Source organism: Aegilops tauschii, chromosome 5, assembly GCF_002575655.3.
Source record: "Aegilops tauschii subsp. strangulata cultivar AL8/78 chromosome 5, Aet v6.0, whole genome shotgun sequence".
Lineage (NCBI taxonomy): Eukaryota > Viridiplantae > Streptophyta > Magnoliopsida > Poales > Poaceae > Aegilops > Aegilops tauschii.
In genome coordinates this window covers 486,042,384-486,063,806 of record NC_053039.3, presented here as the reverse complement: position 1 = coordinate 486,063,806, position 21,423 = coordinate 486,042,384, and the positions used below count along the sequence as shown (strand labels likewise).

General features: G+C 49.5%; 1 protein-coding gene across 2 annotated transcripts; it reads right to left on the bottom strand.

The window, feature by feature from the left end:
• Positions 1-5,771: 5,771 nt before the first annotated feature.
• On the bottom strand, positions 5,772-12,387 carry LOC109777830 (uncharacterized). 2 transcript variants are annotated; one of them, XM_020336391.4, is made up of 5 exons: positions 11,673-12,387; positions 10,232-10,452; positions 9,498-9,734; positions 8,610-9,345; positions 5,772-8,095 (listed from the first exon to the last, which is right to left on the bottom strand). In XM_020336391.4, exons 2-5 carry the CDS (start codon positions 10,244-10,246, stop codon positions 6,117-6,119), a joined length of 2,967 nt encoding a protein of 988 aa, XP_020191980.1. In that variant the 5' UTR covers positions 10,247-10,452; positions 11,673-12,387; the 3' UTR covers positions 5,772-6,116. The 2 variants fall into 2 exon arrangements, with proteins under 2 accessions (XP_020191980.1, XP_020191987.1); XM_020336398.4 differs by having other exon boundaries at positions 9,498-9,670; positions 11,673-12,375.
• Between the last annotated feature and the right edge of the window lie 9,036 nt (positions 12,388-21,423).

Below are 21,423 nucleotides of genomic sequence, written 5' to 3'. Positions count from 1 at the left end.
CACACTGAACTATCGAGTAGTCATCAGCTTTGCTCTGCCAAAAGTTCATAACGTCCGGCGTTGCTCCTGCAGCGGGTTTCGCACTCAGCGGTGCTTCCAGGACGTAATTCTTCTGTGCAGCAATGAGGATAATCCTCAAGTTATGGACCCAGACCGTGTAGTTGCTACCATCATCTTTCAACTTAGCTTTCTCAAGGAACGCGTTAAAATTTAAAGGAACAGTAGCATGGGCCATTGATCTACAACAACATAGACATGCAAAATACTATCAGGTACTAAGTTCATGATAAATTAAAGTTCAATTAATCATATTACTTAAGAACTCCCACTTAGATAGACATCCCTCTAATCATCTAAGTGATCACGTGATCCAAATCAACTAAACCATGTCCGATCATCACGTGAGATGGAGTAGTTTTCAATGGTGAACATCACTATGTTGATCATATCTACTATATGATTCACGCTCGATCTTTCGATCTCAGTGTTCCGAGGCCATATCTGCGTACGCGTAATGTCGGTCCGGGATGCTTCATCCAACAATACCGCCGAAGCAAAGTATGACATGCTGGTAAGCAGTATGACTATTATCGCCCACAACTCCTTTGTGTTCTACTCGTGCATATAACATCTACGCATAAACCTGGCTCTGATGCCACTGTTGGGGAACGTAGTAATTTCAAAATTTTGCCTACGATCACGCAAGATCTATGTGATGCACAGCAACGAGCGGGAGAGTGTTGTCTACGTACCCTCATAGACCGTAAGCGGAAGCGTCAAGAGACATGGTTGATGTAGTCGAACGTCTTCGTGATCCAACCGATCCTAGCACCGAAAGTACGGCACCTCCGCGGTCTGCACACGTTCAGCTCGGTGACGTCCCACGAACTCTTGATCCAGCTGAGTGTCGAGGAAAAGCTTCGTCAGCACGACAGCGTGATGACGGTGATGATGAAGTTACCGGCGCAGGGCTTCACCTAAACACTGCAACAATATGACTGAGGTGGATTATGGTGGAGGGGGGCACCGCACACGGCTAAGACAATGATGTTGTGTGTTCTAGGGTGGCCCCTTGTCCCCGTATATAAAAGAGCTAGGGGGGAGGCCGGACGGCCCTTGGGCGCGCCAAGGAGGGGAGGAGTCATCCTTCTAGTAGGAGTAGGACTCCTCCTTTCCTAGTCCTACTAGGAGGGGAAGGAAGGAGGAGGGGGAGAAGGAAAGGGGGGCGCCGCCCCCTTCCCTAGTCCAATTCGGACCCAAGGGGGAGGGGGCGCGCATCCTGCCCTGGATGGCCCTTCTCTCTCTCCACTAAGGCCCATAAGGCCCATTAGTTCCCCGGGGGGGTCCGGTAACCCTCCGGCACTCCGGTTTTCTCCGAAATCACCCGGAACACTTCAGGTGTCCGAATATAGCTGTCCAATATATCAATCTTTGTGTCTCAACCATTTTGAGACTCCTCGTCATGTCCGTGATCACATCTGGGACTCCGAACTACCTTCTGTACATCAAAACACATAAACTCATAATACCGATCGTCACTGAACGTTAAGCGTGCGGACCCTACGGGTTCGAGAACTATGTAGACATGACCGAGACACGTCTCCGGTCAATAACCAATAGCGGAACCTGGATGCTCATATTGGCTCCTACATATTCTACGAAGATCTTTATCGGTCAAACCGCATAACAACATACGTTGTTCCCTTTGTCATCGGTATGTTACTTGCCTAAGATTCGATCGTCGGTATCTCAATACCTAGTTCAATATCGTCATCGGCAAGTCTATTTACTCATTCCGTAATGCATCATCTCGTAACTAACTCATTAGTCACATTGCTTGCAAGGCTTATAGTGATGTGCATTACCGAGAGGGCCCAGAGATACCTCTTCGACAATCGGAGTGACAAATCCTAATCTCGATCTATGCCAACTCAACAAACACCATCGGAGACACCTGTAGAGCATCTTTATGATCACCTGGTTACGTTGTGACGTTTGATAGCACACAAGGTATTCCTCCGGTATTCGGGAGTTGCATAATCTCATAGTCATAGGAACATGTATAAGTCATGAATAAAAACAATAGCAACAAACTGAACGATCAAGTGCTAATGCTAATAGAATGGGTCATGTCAATCACATCATTCTCTAATGATGTGATCCCGTTCATCAAATGACAACTCATGTCTATGGCTAGGAAACTTAGCCATCTTTGATTAACGAGCTAGTCAAGTAGAGGCATACTAGTGACACTATGTTTGTCTATGTATTCACACATGTACTAAGTTTCTAGTTAATACAATTCTAGCATGAATAATAAACATTTATCATGATATAAGGAAATATAAATAACAACTTTATTATTGCCTCTAGGGCATATTTCCTTCACCACCATATGCGGCTCGGGCACGCCGATGACCAGATCCCCATCGCATATCGCCAGACTCTCGCATAGAGTCAAACTCCACTAAGGGCATCTCCAACGCTGACCCCCAAACCCCCTTATCCGTCCGGACCGCACAGCCCGGACGTGTTTTGCAATCCAACACGGTCAGATACCCGTTCCGAAGTCCCGCAAATCGGAACCAAACTAAGGGGGCTATGCAAGACTCCAGACATCCATGCAACAACCAAAAGTCATATCCTCTCCCCTCCGTCCGGATGGCAGAACGCCGCTCATGTTGCTATTTAGGTCTGGTGGATAGCATGTTTGAAGTTGGCAGAAGCCGCTAATCACTTTGTTTCACTTTTTTATTTAAAAGCTACTCCCTCCATTTTTATATACAAGACCACAAACTCAAATTACAGGTACCAAGGTAAAATTTAATACATGTTTTGTAACCCAGTTTTTCTTTTCGTTTACTAGGATCATTAATACACCGTATGCATGGAAGAAAATTGAGTGGAGAAAGTAGCTGAGTGTCATTATGACCGCATGCATGCAAATATTAAACAAGTTGCTAGTATAAGAAAATAGCATTAATTTTTGCCTCGATTACTGTTGGTGGCAGCTAACACCATGCCTTTCGCCAAATAAAAAGCTACTGATCACGTTTGGATAGAGAGATAATTTATTGGACGTGTCTACCGAGGGGCCGTTGGCTCGGTAGCACTCCAGGGCAACCCTCCTTTTTTAAGTATATTTTTGTCCTAATCAAACAGACTAGGAAATATTTATCCTCTTAATAGGAAAAAGACAAATACCATACAACGTGTTTAACCAAAACTGAAAAAGCCCACATGCGAATAAGTGTGAACGTATTAAATTCAGATTTTGCAACTTTAGAGAAGTCGTAACTTTTGAACCGAACATCGAAATTAAGATCCGCTTTCACCGTTAAAATCATCACGATGTGCTCTTCGAAACTAGATACCACATGAGTATGTTTCGACAAACTTTTTTTGTGCAATTTTGTCTCCATTTTGCGCAACCGTGCAGTTGTTATGTGCAACTACCTAATAGTCGATGTGCAACTTTCTCTCTATCCATGGATGTCCAGTTTTCATTGATGGCACCTCACCCCAAACTACCCACTATCAATTGAGATGTGCAATTTCGTCTGCTACCCCAGTCAACTTCTTAGTAGTCAATGTGCAACTTTTTCCCTATAATTGGAATGCAGTTTTTTACTGTTTGCTACCTCGGTCAACTGCCAAGCAATGAATGTACAACTACGAAAACTGTCCCAGCCAACTACCTAATGGTTGATGTGCAACTTTTCCCCGTACACGTGGGTGTGTAGTTTTCATTACTAGCACCCCTTCCCACCCACCCCAACTAGTGAGATGTGCATCTTTAGGGTCTCACCTATAGACAATTTTTCTCTACCCTCATGGTCTTATGGATGTGCAGTTTTTCACCATCCAACAAATCCATGTCGGTGAGATGTGCAACTTTCTCTGCTGCCCCAGCCAACTGCCTAGCAGATTATGTGAAACTTCGCCTATTGCCACCGCCAACTAAAACTAAATATCGACAAGTATGGAGGGGAAGGAGTTGCCCATTGACTACTAGGAAGTTAGAAACAACAGATTAAGTTGCACATATAGCTGATAAGGTAAGTGGGGCATGGTATGACAGCAGTGAAAACCTATATCATCCATGAATAAGGAATGGGAGGGTTGCACATCGACTACTAAGTAATTGGCCGAGTAGTAGACTAGTTGCACATCACTAAAAAATGATTGTCATGGTGGCTAGGTTGCAAATCTCATAAAAATTTCGATCATGTAGCTTTACAAAATGGTTTTGAAAAAAGTTGCACCATGCTGTACTAAAATTGCACGATGTAGTAATAGAGTTGCACAATATAGCATCAAAGTTGGCATCAAAAAATTTCATCAAAACATATTCATACGGGATCTAGTTTCGAAGATCCCGTCGCGAGGATTTCAACGGTGAAAACGGATCTGAATTCCGACGCACGGTTTGAAAGATATGACTTTTTAAAAATTTGTAAACCCGAATAAATGCATATGCACATCCAACAGACATGGAATTAATGCGCTGACTTTTCCGTGTGCCCATCCTATTAGTATTTGCCACGTCATGAGTAAAGACAAAATTTGGACCATAAAACTACATGCTTGTTTGTGTGAGAGTCGGCCGCTCGTTTTCACCAAATAGTGCGGAAGCACTTTTTAGATTTGAGGTAATTTATTTAAAGTTAAAATAAACGGACACATGAGATATCAATTGGATGGTCGGCTCCTACATCTGAACTGTCCTTACTGATCCATGAACAGATATAGTGTCCGGTTTAGGGTCAGGGTTGGAGATGCCGAAACACTATACTAATACTAAGGGCATCTCCAACGCGGGCGCTACGGCCCGGCGCCAGGATTGATTTTCAGGTAGTTTCTTCCTATTCCCGTCCGATTCCCGTTCGACCCCGGGAAACTCTGTTGCGTCGACTCCAAAGTATTCGCCGGGCGCTTCACCTGCTTTTTTTTCGCACGAGCGATTGGGCTGGAGTCAGGCACTAACAACGGGCGCTAAAATTCCCCTAGAAAATCTCCTAGGAGGCTTTTGCCTCAACAAACTAGAGATATTTCTGCGTTGGAGAAAACAGACGCTAGCTGTTCCATTTTTTGACCGCATAGCGCCTATAATCACAGTTAGCGTTGGAGGTACAGGCTCTTAGAGAAACGTTAAACGATAATTCATTATTTTTTTATTCCTAAACGTCTATGTAAGCGCTTCCCATTGGACATGCCCTAAGCCTAATCTGCAGCGGAGCACCGATTGCTTGTCCGTTTGGTAGCTGTAACAAAGACCATGTGGTTTCTTTAATGAAATCGGAGAGGAAGGCCCCCGGAAATCCTCTCTTTTGCTAAAAAAAAAGAGAGAGAAGGCGAGGAAGCTCCTGCTAAGTGCAGCCTCTGCTTGTCTCCTCCCGTGTGCTATGTTCTTGCAGACACATTTGAATGCCCGCGTAGGTGCTGTTTAGGTTCAGTTGCATGCAACAGGTCATGTTCGAGCTGGATATATATATTTGCCAGTAGCTCGTTTACATTTACACTCTCCTTTCTCAAAGGGTGCTAGTAGTTCAGTTCTACCGAAACTGATGAAAATAAAGCTATTCCAAACAAGCCATGAACTACCAGTTCTGTCTGGATAAGTCCTTAACGGTGGTGTCCAGTCTCCACTCCAACTAGGCAGCGCTGAGCTACAGGCCGCGAAGCAAAAATTGCAGCCAAATGAAGCAGCAACTTACATACAGAAACACAAAAACTTACATACAGAAACACAAAACAAAACATGATAAAACTATATAGAACTACACCGATTAGCCTCTTTGATTTCCAAGTACCGGCCAGTCAAGGTACCTCGCCACTATCTCAAGAATTACAGCAGGCCTCTCAGGCCCTGGACCCAGCTTAATACAACGCTGTTACAGAAATTGTCACATATAGACTAGTTTAAGAATTTATTATAGAAAAAAAATGTACATCATGTTTCGACCCGAAAAAGGCATGGAATCTCTGAGGGGGGAGGCCAGCCAAGCAGGCCAGCAGAGTATGCACACTCATGGCTGTGATTTTTTTTTTTACCTTTATACCAGTCCACCGCAATCTCGATGGCAAATCCGAAACCGACCAGGATCAGAGGTCGTTCAGGACGAAGCTGCGACGCTATTGCCCGATGGGCATCGTGGCTTGCGACACCGCCTTGTTGTTCGCCCCCAGCTAACCATGCCCCTTTCATCAGCTTCTAAGCCAACAGAGTCGGGTTTTGAGGGTGGTGGGCTCGCCTCGGCTTCTATCTCTACGGTAGCTGGCTGGTCTTTGCGGGGCTTTCTACCTCTTGTTCGCCCACCGCGCGCTCGCCTGGTTAAACTCGACTCCCATGATCCACCAGATGCCTGTACTAACCCCTCAATTAGCTGAATGTCCTCTATGATCTTAGGCCGGGAAAGCGATGAAAGCCCGGGCAAGATGTCCTTCTGGAAGTCTCGCTTCTGCCGTCGCTTCCTTTGCGGTCCTCTTTTTGGCTTGGACAGCAGGTTCACCGCTGAAACAGCTTGGTCATCGTCTGTCAGTGGTGGTTCTGGTGTCCTGGTCCAGCGCTCATCGGTCTTGCACTCTTCCAGCTTCAGTGTCAAGGCTTCAAATGAGTCTGAACCATCATCACTGGAATTATCGATGCAACCCTGGACTTTTGCTTGCTCGGCATGGTCATCCATGCTTGATATCGCGAGCTCTGCAAACCACTGCAACATATCATCGGGTGTGCCTGTGGTGGTCGGCACATCCGTTGACAACGCAAGAATAATCTGCGCTGCATCTGTAGCGGATGGAAAACACATATCAGCTTCCTTGGATGCACCAAGCTTGCCAGAAGGTGTGCATTCCTGTTGAGAAGTCCAGGCAGCACCATCTTCACAAGCTGGCACTTCTTCTAAGTCAAACAAAAATGTGCGCTTAGCATGGTTGTTCTGTAAGGCCGCCACATCACATTCATGTGACACTACTGATGACTCTGAGTTATCTTCATGTGGTACATCATCATTCAGATCAAACAAATTTCTGACGACAGCGGCGCCACTTTTCTTGACAACACCTTCAGCAGCTTGTCCATCTCTATCCAAGGGTTTCTGGCTTGAAAGTGGTAAATGTCTCGTAGTACTCTCCTCAGTCTTATTACATACCAGCCAAGTTCTATCAGTGATGCCTTCAGAAGCATCATCTATCTTAATTCTGCAACCTAGGGACGTCGAGGCAGAATCTGACAAATTGCAAACAATCGGTGTTATTCCTGTCAAGTTATTGTTGATTTTCGTGTCTGCTGCAGTCCCGTTGGAATGGCCAAGCATCTTTCTTTGCTTTTCCAGCCCTGTTGGGTCAGCACAAGTAGCTTTATTTTTTAGCCAAGAGATCCCAAATACTGATCCCTCGCCTTTAATATGCTGCAAACTACCAACAGATCTCCGACCCCGTTCTACAAGCTCTTCCAGACCATCTGACAGTGCTTCATTCAAATTAAAGTTCTTTATGCCCTTGCCGTTTGTGGACTGAGGATACCCATGAGACTGCCGTGCTGCTGAATGTTCAAACATCAGGCAGTTCCTTTGCTCCAACTCGCTCGAAATTGCAACCTGTTGTCTGGATCGTGATGCGGAAAATGGATCAGGTGGAAAGCCAAAGTAACTACCATCCAAATTATCAAATCTTTTCAGCTTATGAATCGAAGGTCCAATGCTTTGGGTCACAGCACTAGGACTCTTGTATGAATTAACAGTTGAAGATCCATTGAAACTTGGAACTCGCTGGAAAGCATTGTTGATAACACTGCTCCTTGGGTCCACTGTGCAAGAACCTATAGGAGAGGCGACGGAAGGATGGTCTATGTGAGGAATGGAGATTGGAGCAACAAGTGTACCAATACTTGAATGATGTGGATGGTCAAGTCTAGCAAAATTATTGATGGGAGATGCTCCCATAGGACCTTTTGAAAACCATCCAACTGAACTGTTTTGACCATGGTAAATAATCTCATTGGTTGCAGATCTCCCATCAGCAACTTTGAAGGATTTTTGCAGATCAGCATTGCTGTATCTGGGTGTAAAAAAAGATTGGTTGCTGACTTGTTTTCCTGAAAGAATTGAAGCAATATAGCGGATCAAGGACACTGCAAGTACAGAGCAGTAACCAAATATGCTAGATTTGTACAGAACTACAGATTGGTTATAAACAGCATAGGATAAAGTACTCAAGATAATAATAATGTAACTGCCACATCATGCATAAATAGAAAAAGAAAAAGAATGGTCGGAAACAGATATGCAACATGCACAGCTAAGGGAAGCAAGTTCTACATGCACTGCGACAGAAAAAACCTTCACATGCAGTTGAAATGCTATTTCTAATACGTATTAATAGGTACCAGGAGGGCATGACGTCCAAGTCACATAACGGATGAAGGTAGGTTGTAACCACATTTCCCCCCAAATTCCATAGTGAACCCTTACCTCTTAATGCAAAATGACTTTTTCGTCGACAGATATAGTAAATACATGTACTAGTGATATTTATTGTGTAAACATAGAAAGATAAGCATGACAAGAAAAGAAGCAAATAAAGGTGTACTAAGTGAAGCTTATCCTTACCTTTATCAATCAATGGTTTCTCCTCCTGTCTTAGTTTGGCACTTGCATCAAGGAAATTTGAGCTTGTTCCTTCGTCAGTATGCTTCTCTTTGGAGTATTCTTTATTGAAACCAAAGTTAGCTGTGCTTGATCTCACTGCAGATTGGCGCCAAGAGTTCTCCAAGGTATACGGGAGACCTCTGGATACTGACCCGTTTGTTCCACCCATATGCATCCCAGTAATTGGCTCATTCAGGTCAGCGACATGGCAGCCTCCCGGTTTATTGGTAGTCAGCAAACCAGAGGTTGAGCTATTATCATTGAACCTCCCCAAGCCTTCTGCACCATTCGGAGGTTTTGTACCCGAATCTACACCAAGGAAATCTATAGGCTTATTATCTGATGTGTTGTCATCATCTATATAATGATCAGCTGGAAGCTCAAGGTCAATAATGCCTTGCTTGGTATTTAAAGCAACACCATTCGAGGGGAATCCATTTGGAGAGGGCAGGACACTGCCATCACTAAGGAACTTCAAGGAGTGGTTTGTATCAGTGTGCACTGCAACAGTAGCCTCTCCGTATGTTTTGGCCACCAGAGGCATCTGCCATATCATCTTTGAGCCATTTGGTTGAACTTGTGATGACGAATTTGTCTGTGATGCATCTGCCAGTTCTGGGTATGCATATGCATCTTTGTTTTCATAATGCTTCATCAGGTCTCTCTGTATTTTGTAAACCCGGTGCAGTTCATAAACCTGGATAATGATTTCAGTTAATCAGTTAACAAGATAAGAGAAAGAAAAACACAAAATGAGAAGTGAAAATATCGGCTGTGTGCCTGCAGTTTATACTTTTTGTAACTTGTCATGCATTAAGATGTTTACGTAGTTAATGCCAAGGTACCAACCTGCTGTCTAAACATAGCTTCATGTGAAAGCATTGTGCGCTTTAGCGTTTCGTTGTCGTATTCTGAATAACCATCTGCCTGCTTTGTCATGAAGCCATTGTACAACTGTCCATTTGATGTTCTATCCTCATAGTATGGAGAGCGCCAACCATTTGAGTCCATGTGCAGATCCCCTGTAGCATAGTATCCAGGATTGTAACTCTCACCTTCCACTTTAGCTCCCATTAGTATTACAGTCTGTTGAACAGACCAGTCAAATGATGCTGAATTATATACAAAAGTGGGGTGCGAAAGGTAAAGCTTTTGGAATAGCAGCCTCAAATATTTCAAATAACAAACATGCATTATTCATTGCTTGAAGCCTTGAACAAGAAACAAAAAGATCAAGTTGAGCTTGCAAGAGAAACATCAAAGTCAACTAGATGTTGCAACTTTATTTCCTGCATGTTGACAATCATAATGTGAAAACACATTTATTTACATTAAATTCAAGCTTGAACGCAAGTAGCGTACAGCATACTGCTTGTCTAATGGTTGTTTCAAGTGCAACACCCAAACAAATAACACAGTGCAGACAAATTGGTGCTTTTAAGATCCTCGGCAAGATATTTTACTTAAGAGCATGGGAGCAAGTTGAGAAGAGCTAAGAATCTAGCATCTGAGTAAGTAATATCAAACAGAGATTTACAAAAACAAAAACAACTAAAGATTTAGGGGTTCCATTGATAAATTACCAAAACAATGAGCATGTAGCAATCATGCTAAAATTCCCCTTGACCCGGACGGCAACCAGCACTGATCATCACATCACAGGACACCAAAGGGAAATCACAGTGTGAATGCAATGCACGTGTGAAATTCCAATCTTTAATGCTTTGAGCTAACTGGACAGCTTGACTTGCTCAGGTGAATCAATACTACCTCCCAATCTGAACGGCACTTAAAGAGAAATAACCTGCCAATAAATACTGCAGTGAGTAATAAGAAAGGATCTGGGAAACAAGATGCTACATGTATCATGGATAAAATGCATGACAAAAACAAACTACCCCTACAATAATCAAACAAACCTAGACAGCAACAGAGTAAACAACACCAAAGGCCCAACTTTTAAATATATACTGTATTCCATAATGGCATAGAATATGCACCTCACCTGTTTGTTTCTAAATTCATCGGGCAGGAAATAACTAAAGGAGAGAAGACGAGTCAACCGGCGATAGTTCAACCTACTTAATAAAATCCTAAGGACTAGTTCTTTTAAGAGATATATCATCATCTTTACCAAACGTGGAAAATAGAAACCTATGGCCAGCAGATGCAATCATTGACTTCTCGCGTACAATCCAACTGAAACGTCACACAGACCTAACACCAAAACAGAAAATAAGAACCCCGAAACCTAATAAAAGGCCCCCAAAAAATTACAACAAGCAAGTTATAACACAAAGAGTCCCAATTCCAATTTCAGTTGAACTGGAATTTGCGTCCACTTCGAAGTTTTATGTTTGGTTTCACCAAGGAAAATTCCAGTTTGTTCAGAAAGGGGAGAATTACGAAGTGTCTTGGAAATAGAAGATTAACCCATTTCCAACTCCAGTTTGGATGATAAGAACTGTAAATAAAGGCCAGAGATGGGCAAGCATACTTGAGCAAGCACGCACGGGGAAACTGAGGCAATCGCAGGACGAACTGACAATGGTAGCTACAGGCACGGAGGTGGGAAGGGAAGGGGAAGTGGATCTGGACGCCAAAGTCGAGCCAGACGCCTGGAGTACAAAGAGGAAAGCGAAGAACGGATGGCGACGGACGGCAGGCGTCCGGATCTAGACAACAGGAGGAGGGCGGCAATGAGCAGGAGGCGGCGCCGGTGGCCGAGGCCGATGTGTCGCGTGGAGGGCGGCCGGATCTGGACGTGCGGCGGAGGCCAGGAGCGGACGAAGAGACAGTGACGGCGACGGCGACGGCGACAGCGACAGGGGCGTCGGGCAGAGAGAAATTCGTCCGAAATCGGAGCTCCAATCCCCCCAGGTGCCCCCGGATTGGAGGTCCAACACATCGGGAAAGCAAATCAACACCGCTCCTTTGGATTGTGTTAGCTCGATTCCACGATCCAGACAGCGCGCGAGCAGAATTAATTGAACTAGACCAGCTACAAAGAAAGGAAATTCTGACCTCAGGGATTCTTGGCGCTGCGCTGCAGCGGGTTGAGCCTGACGACCCGCAGCATTCGGCGGGCGAGCGTCCTGTCCGGCACCGCCGCCACGGCCATGCCCCAAGAAACCCCGCGCCGCCCAAGAAGCCGCCCAACCCAACCAAGGCAGGATATTTATTTATCTATCTATATATCCTAGAACGAACGAAAAGAAAGAGGCAAATCTCTGTGGCGGCGGCAGGGGGGCGATCGGGGCGGAGGACGCTCGGAGCTCCGACGTATCCGGGACGGGTCCGGTCGGGGGGAGGCTGGAACCGGATTTGCTGGGGCCGGGCCAGGGAGAGAAGGAAGGGCGAGGAAGAGGGAGAGAAAGTGGTGGGTTCTCGTCCTCGTCCCCGGACGAACGAACCACTGTCTGCGGATGTAGGAGTATCTTGGTTTGTTCTCTCTCTGCTCACTCCCCACTCTCTCTCTCTCTCTCCTTGCTCCTTTTGGGGGTTTTGGATTGGCGTCGTTTGGCCTGGCCTCCCTCTCTCTCCTCTCTCCTCTGGGGGCAAGAAGGGAGGGGGATGGAATGGAACCACCTTCGACCCTCCTCCTTTCTAAACGAGCCGCAAGGACAGCAGATTTGTTGACATCTGATATTCTCTCTCCCTCTCCGCCCTGATGCTGATCCTCCCCATCACACCCCCTTGTCCCTCTCCCCGGGCTTTCTCTCTCATCAATCACCAACCCAGACATTTCCCCATATTATACCACATCGCCACCGGCTGCTGTCCCTCTCACGATTCTGGTGTGGAACTAGACAACTAGTGGTACTACGTTTTTCTCTCTTTCCAATTCCAAGTGTGCTGTGCTATGATATGATATTGATATAATTATTCCGGAGGATCGGATTTCCTTCCTATGGGACAGTTATCATGAGGACGATTGATTTTTATTTATTTCTCTTTCCTCGGTCCGGTTTGTTTAGAGTAATGGAGGATACGAGTTTAGGGATTGGGACTTGGGAGAGAATCTGTCCACCCTTGGCTTTGCTTCCCTCCCGGTGGGGGAGAGAGAGAAAGTAGTAACAGACAACAAGTGTTAAAAATACTCGAGGAGGACGGTACCACCCAACCTCCTTTCCAAACCTTGCAAAACCGGCCATCTTTTTATCCCTCCCCTCGTGATGCCTTCTTTTTTATCTCCTGGGTGGACTCGCTACGTACACACCGTCCGGACCTTTACATTGGCCAGCCAGCCAGCCGGATATATCCACGCGGTTGTTTTGGACTCCTTTCAACAAGTACTAGAAGGAGTACTGTGGGTGCATGTACTGCTGGTACTAGTAATGGTGGTTGGACATGTTGAATGTATTTGTATGCACTTATGGCTTAGCAACAGTGCAGGTGTTAATGTGTTGCTGTATTTCTTTTATTTTTATTATGCCAGTATGTTAGTATCTTCTTATTGATTGTTTACCTTATGCTTGTGTCGCTTTTTTTTGTGTTAATCCTGCTTTCATACGTAAGCATGAAATTTGCCGCACCAGTTTAGTGCAAGTACTTTTGGATCCTATAATGTCTGCTTGCCCAATAATACTCCTCACTTGTTTAGTCAAATGCCGTAGTTAATGAATACCTAAACTGTACAACCAACTCTCTACGTTATGTCTCGAAAATAAATGACAGGTTGTTGGCGTGACAACATGCCAATATCACAGAATCAGGAGTACGGAGCGACTGTTAGCTCCGCGGACTTAGGGGTAGAGCGATGTGGGACCACTCCGCCTTCTTTGTCGCGTCACTCATCTTCATCATATCATCTATGTGCGAGATTCTAGTGTGTGTTTGTGTGTTCTCTGCTCTTTGCGTCGTCACCGCTATTTGTTTCTTTTGTCTTTATCATCCTGCGCCCACCTATGACTTCGTCGTTATCTGGCGGTACTATTCCACAATCTTCATCCTCTTACATATCTTACATCACTAGCATCAAGACAAGGTGACACCGCCCCGATCAGGCGTACATACGAAGTCATCGAGGAGCCACATTACCCGTATGACATCTCGTTAACCTCTCGGGCATGTTCTTTCGCTATCCAATTTGGTGTCTCCTGTTCATTCCCCCTCCATGTTCTTCATTGCAATTTACATACAAATGTTCGCATGGTATTCCAAGTGTGTGGCCACTTGCTTATCTTTATATTACAATATAGGAATATTCGTGCTAAATAGTGAGGTACCCCTACGATTTGGGCATACCACCCAATTTTTTTACCAAAATAAATAGGTTAAGAAATAAAAACTATTTTTTCACAACAACCATGTTTGTGATTTCCTTCTGAGCGCAAATTCTTGGCAAGAAAATGTCATACATCGTGACCTAGGCCGAAAAATGTGTTCTAAAAAGCTTGGGAAAATCAACATTTTACCAGTATTACAATACATGTCAAAAAATATATTTTCAAACAAGTTATTTTCAGTACAATTTATCATTCCTCCGAGGAGGACGCAGGTGGCCTCAGAGCTACATTTTGGATTACATATAGGTTGGGCACTGGGCACGGCCATCATTGCGTGGAGCATTCTCAGCGTACGCTTTGCAACCACCGCCCGGTCGCCAAAGGACCAAACGCAATTAAACAAACCGGCTGGGGGCACAAGCATCACCCCGGAGAAAAAAGAAGCTCGTCACGGTAAAAGCGGTACGTGCTAGTAGAGCAAAACATAAACAATTATTAGCGCTTTTAATCCCTGTGCGTTGGTCGATCCAATGGTCGCCCGAAAGCCTGCTTCCCAGGGCCCCACACTCGCTCCCGAGTCCAACCGTGGAAAGAAAAGGTACGATTCGCCGGTCCTCCTCCTGCCACGCGGGGCCACAGGCAGGGAATCCCCTGCGCGATCCGGGCACGCGACGCCGCTACAGTCGACGGCCGCCGCTGCCGCCGCCGCTGCCGGTGCCGGCGGCGGGCGGCTTTGGATTTGGGTGAGGGCAATCGGCCTCGGATTCCTCGGGCCGGTGGAGTGGAGGGGAATGGACCGGATGGATCGCCTGTTTGTTTCCTGTCCCGTCACATTCCCGTCCCGTGCGGGGATGCCTCGGAACGGCGCGGTCGATCCCCAGGACAGGGCCAAGCCAGTCAGAGGGCTGGTTCATCGTTGGCTGTACTAAATGGTGGCCGCGGTCCCTCCACCAGCCCAAGAGTATTGATTAGTTCGTGGTAGTATTACATTATTTTTTCTCTTTTATTCGAAGGAGGATTTGATTGATTCCTAGTTAAGGCCGCGAGGGAGGGGAAAGAAAGAAAGGATGGATGGATGGACGCTGCGGCGGGCGGCGACAGGGACTGACGGCGGATCGGCACTTGCGGGTTTTAAGGCGGTAAAGCAAAAGGGAATAATGGTGCAATGAAGGAGCGTCAATGTGTGCAGCTGATCCTTCTCTGCCCATGGCGTGCTAGACTAGGGGCAGGGGGAGCACTCCATGTGGAATCTTTGTTGGTGCCGTGCGTCGCGTGCAACGTTTCATGACCATGTCGAGCCGGGCCTTCCTTGCTTCCGGCATCAAGCATTCAAAACAGAACAAGTACTCATGAGCTCGTACCATTCCCAGTTTCTCCCCTGTTGGTTTCTCGGTTTATCTCATACAGTACATTTTTTGCTCCACGCGTAAGATTTATCTTAAGTCAAACTTCGTGAAGATTGACCATATTTTTGTTAAAAAAGGACAACCATATCTTTCGGTTGATCGGACGTTAGTGACATATCCAAACGATCTCACCCTCGCAAGGCCGAGCCATCGCAACGAGGCCCAACAAACTCACCCGGACCCCATCCCCGCACGATGCCCCACGTGACGAGGCCGATCAATCAACCGTGTCCCACCCCCCCATGCGCCACAACCTCCCTAACCCCACCTTTCTTACCTTCACAACAAGAAAACGAACCCCACACCCACCATCAACTCCCCCTCCCCTTCTCTCTCCCCCGCGACATTCTCAAGTCGGCGACACCAAATAATCAACGTCCCCTACCACCCCCACCCCCACCACTAATGGCTCCACAAACCATGCCAAGGCACCTGAAGAACTAAAGTTACCACGAGAACTAGCCTAAAATACCACCAGCGACACCAAATCTTATCAAGCATTCGGGATCCAACAAGAAACGAGAAGAAGAAGGTAAATCTGACTCTCCTACAGTTGTTGTATTTCAATTCAGTCCAAAATCAAGGCCCCCATCAAAAAAGAAACACCTAGAAAAATCAAGTGAAAAAGGGGGGGCATTTTTCCTATATTTAACATACTGTGTGCATACAAGCTACCAACATGATTCAAATGAGTTATGAGGGAAAATAAAAATGTGTACAAAAAAAGAGTTATCAAGGCAGAGACAGAAAAAAGTTTGAAAAGGCAACTCCTTTTCAACTTATTTCACAAAACCATCTAATTCTGCTACAGAACACTTGTTGTGTGCAATAGAGAAAAGGTTACAACTCCCCAACTGGATCCAGACTTATTTCAATTATTGTATAGAGAAGAAAGCAGCAAATGCTACCATCTTGTTTCATACAAAGTTATCACTGTAGAATAGGAAAAGATGTTTTATCATGTGTTACCATGCCAACATAGTGCAGGTTACCACACCTTTCGAATGCAAGTTACCACCAAAAAGTAGAACATAGTGTTGCAGCAAAGACTAATGTTGCCAAGTGGAATAGGCTACCAAGTTGTTACCTGTAAAAAAATGATAATATCCAAATCAGTGCGAAAAAATCACAAGAGAAGTACAAGAAAAAAAATATTGATGTATGGAAAAATTAATGTTCAATTGTGTTACTGATGCTATTAAATGTGTAAGCAGGTGCTACAAGATGGAGTTAACCACGGAGATAACATGAATGTCATAGAGAGTAGTGGGCAAGAGAACCGGCATGATGACGATGCACGTAAAACTAACATGAAAAGCCAACATCAACCGCCAAGTGGCAGCTAAGAGTCACTTCGCGCAAAAGTGTTAACTCTATGTCTATGATGTACACAAAATGTTCTACTGTCATCAGTTCTGTCGGTGTCAAAACCGGCAGATCTCGGGTGGGGGGGGGCAAGCTGTCAGATCGGATCGATGGGTAACAGGAGAGGAACACAAAAACGAATTTACCCACGTTCGGGGCCCCTCTATGGAGGTAAAACCCTACGCCATGCTCTTGTTTATATTATGAAGGTATCAAAGTACAGAGTTGATCCACCTCGAGATCCTATGTTGTGGTCCAAACCCTAATGGTATTGTTGGGGATATAACTTGTCGGGTGGTTGGTGCGACATATGCCAAAGGATGGCTTATCATTGTGGGAGCCAATAAAACGTCGCCGGTGCCTGGAAACGGGATGAGGCGAAGACATGCACGCCGGCGAATCTTACCCAGGTTCGGGGCTCTCCGAGGAGATAACACCCCTAGTCCTGCTCTGCGGGGTCTCCGCATGATCACTAGATCGATAAAAGGTGGCTACAATCGCTCCTAGAGCTGTTGAGATCAAGGGAGAAGAAGAAGAAGGCTAGCTCTTGCTTCTCTCTATCTATGGTGTGTGTGCTATGCTTAGAAGGCAGCTCTATGCTCAGAGGCCAACTATGCTTGAGTGCGAACCCTTTGCATGGGTGCTCCGGGGGGTTTATATAGGCCTACCCCCCGGGGGTACAATGGTAATCCGACTGGGCGCTGGTCCCAGTCGTCAGTGTCTGCGCTCGCCGGCTTCTCCGCCGGCTGCTGGGTCCCGCCGGCTGGTGGGTCCCGCCGGCTGCCGGCTACTTGGTCGACAGGCCGGCCCCACCGCCTAGGGTCTTGTCGGCGGCTGCTTACTGTAGCCTCGCCTGTGATGACGAGGGCTTTGTCGAGGTAAGCGTGGCTACAGTGGGCCGCCTCGGGGGCTATCACTGTAGCCTTACCTCGTCTTGTCTCCTTAATGGGGCTCCTGCTTCGAGGAAGGGAGTAGCCGGCTTCTGGAGGCCGGCTATGCTCTTGGCCGACTGGGAAAGGCCGGGCCGCCTTCGCGCCTCTCTCTGGCTGAAGGGGCCCGCAGTCCTTGGGCCGTACAGGAGTGGGTCGTGGATGACATCGAGGCTAGCATGGCTACAGTGCCGAGCCGCACGGGAAACGGCCGCCCCGTACGGCCTCCTGTAGCCATGCCCGCCTCGGGCTTCGGGGGTAGTGGGCCGCACTGTGGCCACACCCCGTCGTGTCGCCGTTATGTGGGAACGGCTTTTGGTGGTTGTGGTCTCGGCCGGCTGCTAGGAGCCGGCGTCCTTCTTGGCCGGCTTCTTGGAGTCGGCCACCCCGTAGTCGTCCTGGGGAGAGGTTGCTCGAGGCTGGGTCGCCTTCCGGGAGTCGGCTTCAGGGGTAGCCGGCCAGGGAAGGCGGCCCAATGCTCGGAGTGCTTGAAGGCCCAAAGGCCTGATAATTTTTCTGAAGAACCAGGGGTAGTCGGTATGGCTACCCGTGGCCAGTTGCTCCGACAGTAGTCCCCGAAGCTGATTGGGCTTCGAGGTGGAGTAGGGGTTGAGAAGCTCGATCAGCTTCCTGTCTTGACAAGCCGGCAGCTGGGAGCCGGCCTTGGTCAGGCGCGCCGCCTGGGTCGAAATCTTCTGAAGTCGGAGGGCGGGAACCCGCTGGCACGTGCACCGGGTCGCGGGCCGGCCACGGGCCGTCGGCGAGCCACGTGGCCGGAAAGCCTGCCAGCCCACGCGTGTGACGGGACATCGCCGCAGGGAGGGGGCCCGCCATGTCCGCGCCCTGGCCCAGGCGCGGATCCTTTGTATCCCGAAACCGCCCGCACGTTCCGTGCGGCAGTTTCGGCTCGCATTTATGCGCAATAATCGCGAGACGTGGGGGGAGTGGGCGCAGTTAATCCCACGTCTCCCCCCCCACGTCCGGCCTCTTCGGCCTCGTGAGGCTACAAGTAGGGGGAGGTGGAGGGCGGCAGGCCCTCGCACGCTCCTCCTACTTCCACCGTCTTCTTCCCTCGCTCGTTCTCGCGACAGCGCCTCGCCGCCGCGCTCTTCCACCGCACGCTCCTCCGCCGCCGTGCTAGCTCTCGCCATGCCTCCCCACGTAGAGCAGCTTGGCGGGGATTGGGACGGCTCCAATGTCCATGACGACCACGTCGACTTCCTCCGCGACACGCGGCGGCTGCCCGACGTGGACAAAGTGGAGGTCCGCCTCGCGCCGGCGAAGGAAATCTCGCCGAGGCCGCAGGAGGGCGAGCGGGTGGTCTTCCGCTCGCACTTCTTGCGCGGCTTCGGCCTGCCAGTGAGCGCCTTCTTCCGCTCCTGGCTCGAATTCTATCAGCTCCAGCCGCACCATCTCACCCCCAACGCGGTGGTGCTGCTGTCTGCCTTCGTCACCCTGTGCGAGGGCTATCTCGGCGTCCTCCCCACCCTTGAGCTCTGGGGGGAGCTTTTCCAGTCGAAGCTGGGCACGCGCAGCAAGGGCGTGCCGGCTCATACTGGCGCCTTCATCGCGTCGCGGAGATCGGGCGCCGACAACCCCTTCCCCGTCATTACGCTAATCCAATCGGTGAAGAAGTGGCAGAAGTCGTACTTCTACGTGCGGAACATCGCTCCACGGGGCGACTACATCAACCTGCCGGCTTACGTAGCTGGCCCACCGGCGGGCAGGCTGCCCCAGTGGTCCTTCCGGGCTGTGACGCTGTCGCAGGCAGGAAACGCCGCCATCGCCCGACTGCGGGTGATGGTCCAGTCGGAGGGCCTGACGGGGCCCGACCTCCTGGCCGCGTTCGTTACGCGCCGGGTTCTTCCGCTCCAGAGCCGGCCTCATCTGATCTGTCAGCTGAGCGGCCAGCTCGATCCGAGCCGAATGTGCACCAAGGAGATGCCGCGCCACGAGGTCGCCTACATGGTGAACTACCTCGCCAACTGCCAACTCTCTGAAGAGTGGCAATTCGGCAAGGAGCCATATAGCCGTGCCAATCCTCCGCCTATGGTACGCTCCCCTTGTCTCTTTTTCTCTCTCTCTCTCAGCCTTGTTGCCGAGTTCCTCTGGGCCGACTCTAACTTAGTCGGCTTGTTCTTTTGACAGAGTCCTCTGCTTCGGCCGGCCGGCGGGACAGACGTGGAGCGCCGCTTCGTCCCCGACCGGACCGAACACGACCTGGAGGACCCCGACCTGGGGGCGGTCCATATGGACGACGCCATCGAGCCGGCCGGTGGCCAAGCCGGCGGCGTAGCAGGCGGCTCCGGGTTCACTGCTACCTTCGACGACTGGCCGGACGAGGATGAAGCCGAAGCCGTCCCGCGCCGCCAGCCGGCATCCGGACGCGGCGCGGGCTCCTCCGGCGCGCACCCTGCTCGGGGTGGAGGCCAGAAGCGTCGCGCCGCCCAGGGCTTGTTCGGCAGCCGAACGAAGAAGCCCAGGGGGGGGGGGGCGGCAGCCACCAGGCGGGAAGAGGCGGCCGCGAAGGCGGCTCGCTTCCGCAAAGTGGTGAAGCAGCCGCAGACCGTGTCGGCGTAAGTTCTCTTTCTCTATATGCTCTCTTTCTTTCTTTTCTTTCTTTCTTTCTTTGGTGGTTCTTGAACTCTCGTCCTTTTCTTCGACGATCAGAGCTCCGTTGTCACTTGAGCGGGCGGCTGCCGGCTCCGTCGTCGAGTCGCCAGGGGGCTCTGGGAGCACCACCCGCCATGTGGACCCCCGCGCCGCCCTCCAGGAGGCGACGGAAAGGAACGCGCGGGAGGTGCGAGAGGAGCAGGAGGCACGGGAGGCGGAGGCACGGAAGGCAGCCGCTGCCCAGGCGGCTCGGGAGGAAGAGGCGGCGAAGGCACTCGCCGAGGCCGCAGCCAGGGCCCAGGCAGAGGCAGAGGCCGTGGCGGCGGCAGGGGAGGCTTTGATGGTCACCCCCCTGCGCGCCATGGCGCCTGGGGACGTGGAGCCCTCGCCAGGGGGAGCCAGCGGCTCCCAGCCGGGGCTGGGAGGAAGCGGCGACGACGTCGTCATTTTGGAGAAGGGGCCGGAGCCGACCCAGCCAACTGGGGCGGCCCAAGGCGGCCGGCCTGATTCGCCGCCTGCACAGTCGGCGGAGGGCGAGCCGGCCGCGGGGGCTGAGGTGGCGGTCCGGGTTCCGCCAAGCCGGCGTTCGGGGAAGGCCGCGTCGGAGCCGCAGAAGGCTGCGTCGGAGCCACAGCCGGCCGTGGGCTCCAGCTCGTCGGCCCGAGACGCGAAGGCGGCCAGCGCTACCTCGGGGTGGACGCCAGGCGGAGGGACAGCCATAGTGAACGTGGCTGCACAAGACGTCCGGACCCGGCTCCAAAGCCAAGCCGCGGCGCTGAGGCAGTTCACCGACGAATTCCTCGCAACGCGGGCAGCCATCCGGGTTAGTATTCCCGTCTTGTTTCTTCTTGAACTTGATTTCTTCCCTTGATCTTGATTTCTTTCATGGGGGCGCGTCAGCGCACCCACTGGGTGTAGTCCCCGAGTTCCGAGTCGGCTGCTGAGCAGGCGGCTTGGAACTTCTTGGAGGATTTGCCTTTGCTGTTTTTGTTCTTACTTTGGTCTTCTGTCCATCTTGCAGGACTACCACAACCTTCGAGCAGCCGCCTTCAACTCCCAGGCTTGGGAGCTCACTCAGAAGATTGCCGACCTTACTGAGAGCCGAGGTACGTGGCTTGATCTTTATCTCATGTGGGGGCGCGTCGGCGCACCCACTGGGTGTAGTCCTCGAGATTCGGGCCGACTGCTGAGCAGTCGGCTCGGATCTTCCTTGACGATTTCTTATTGTTCTTCT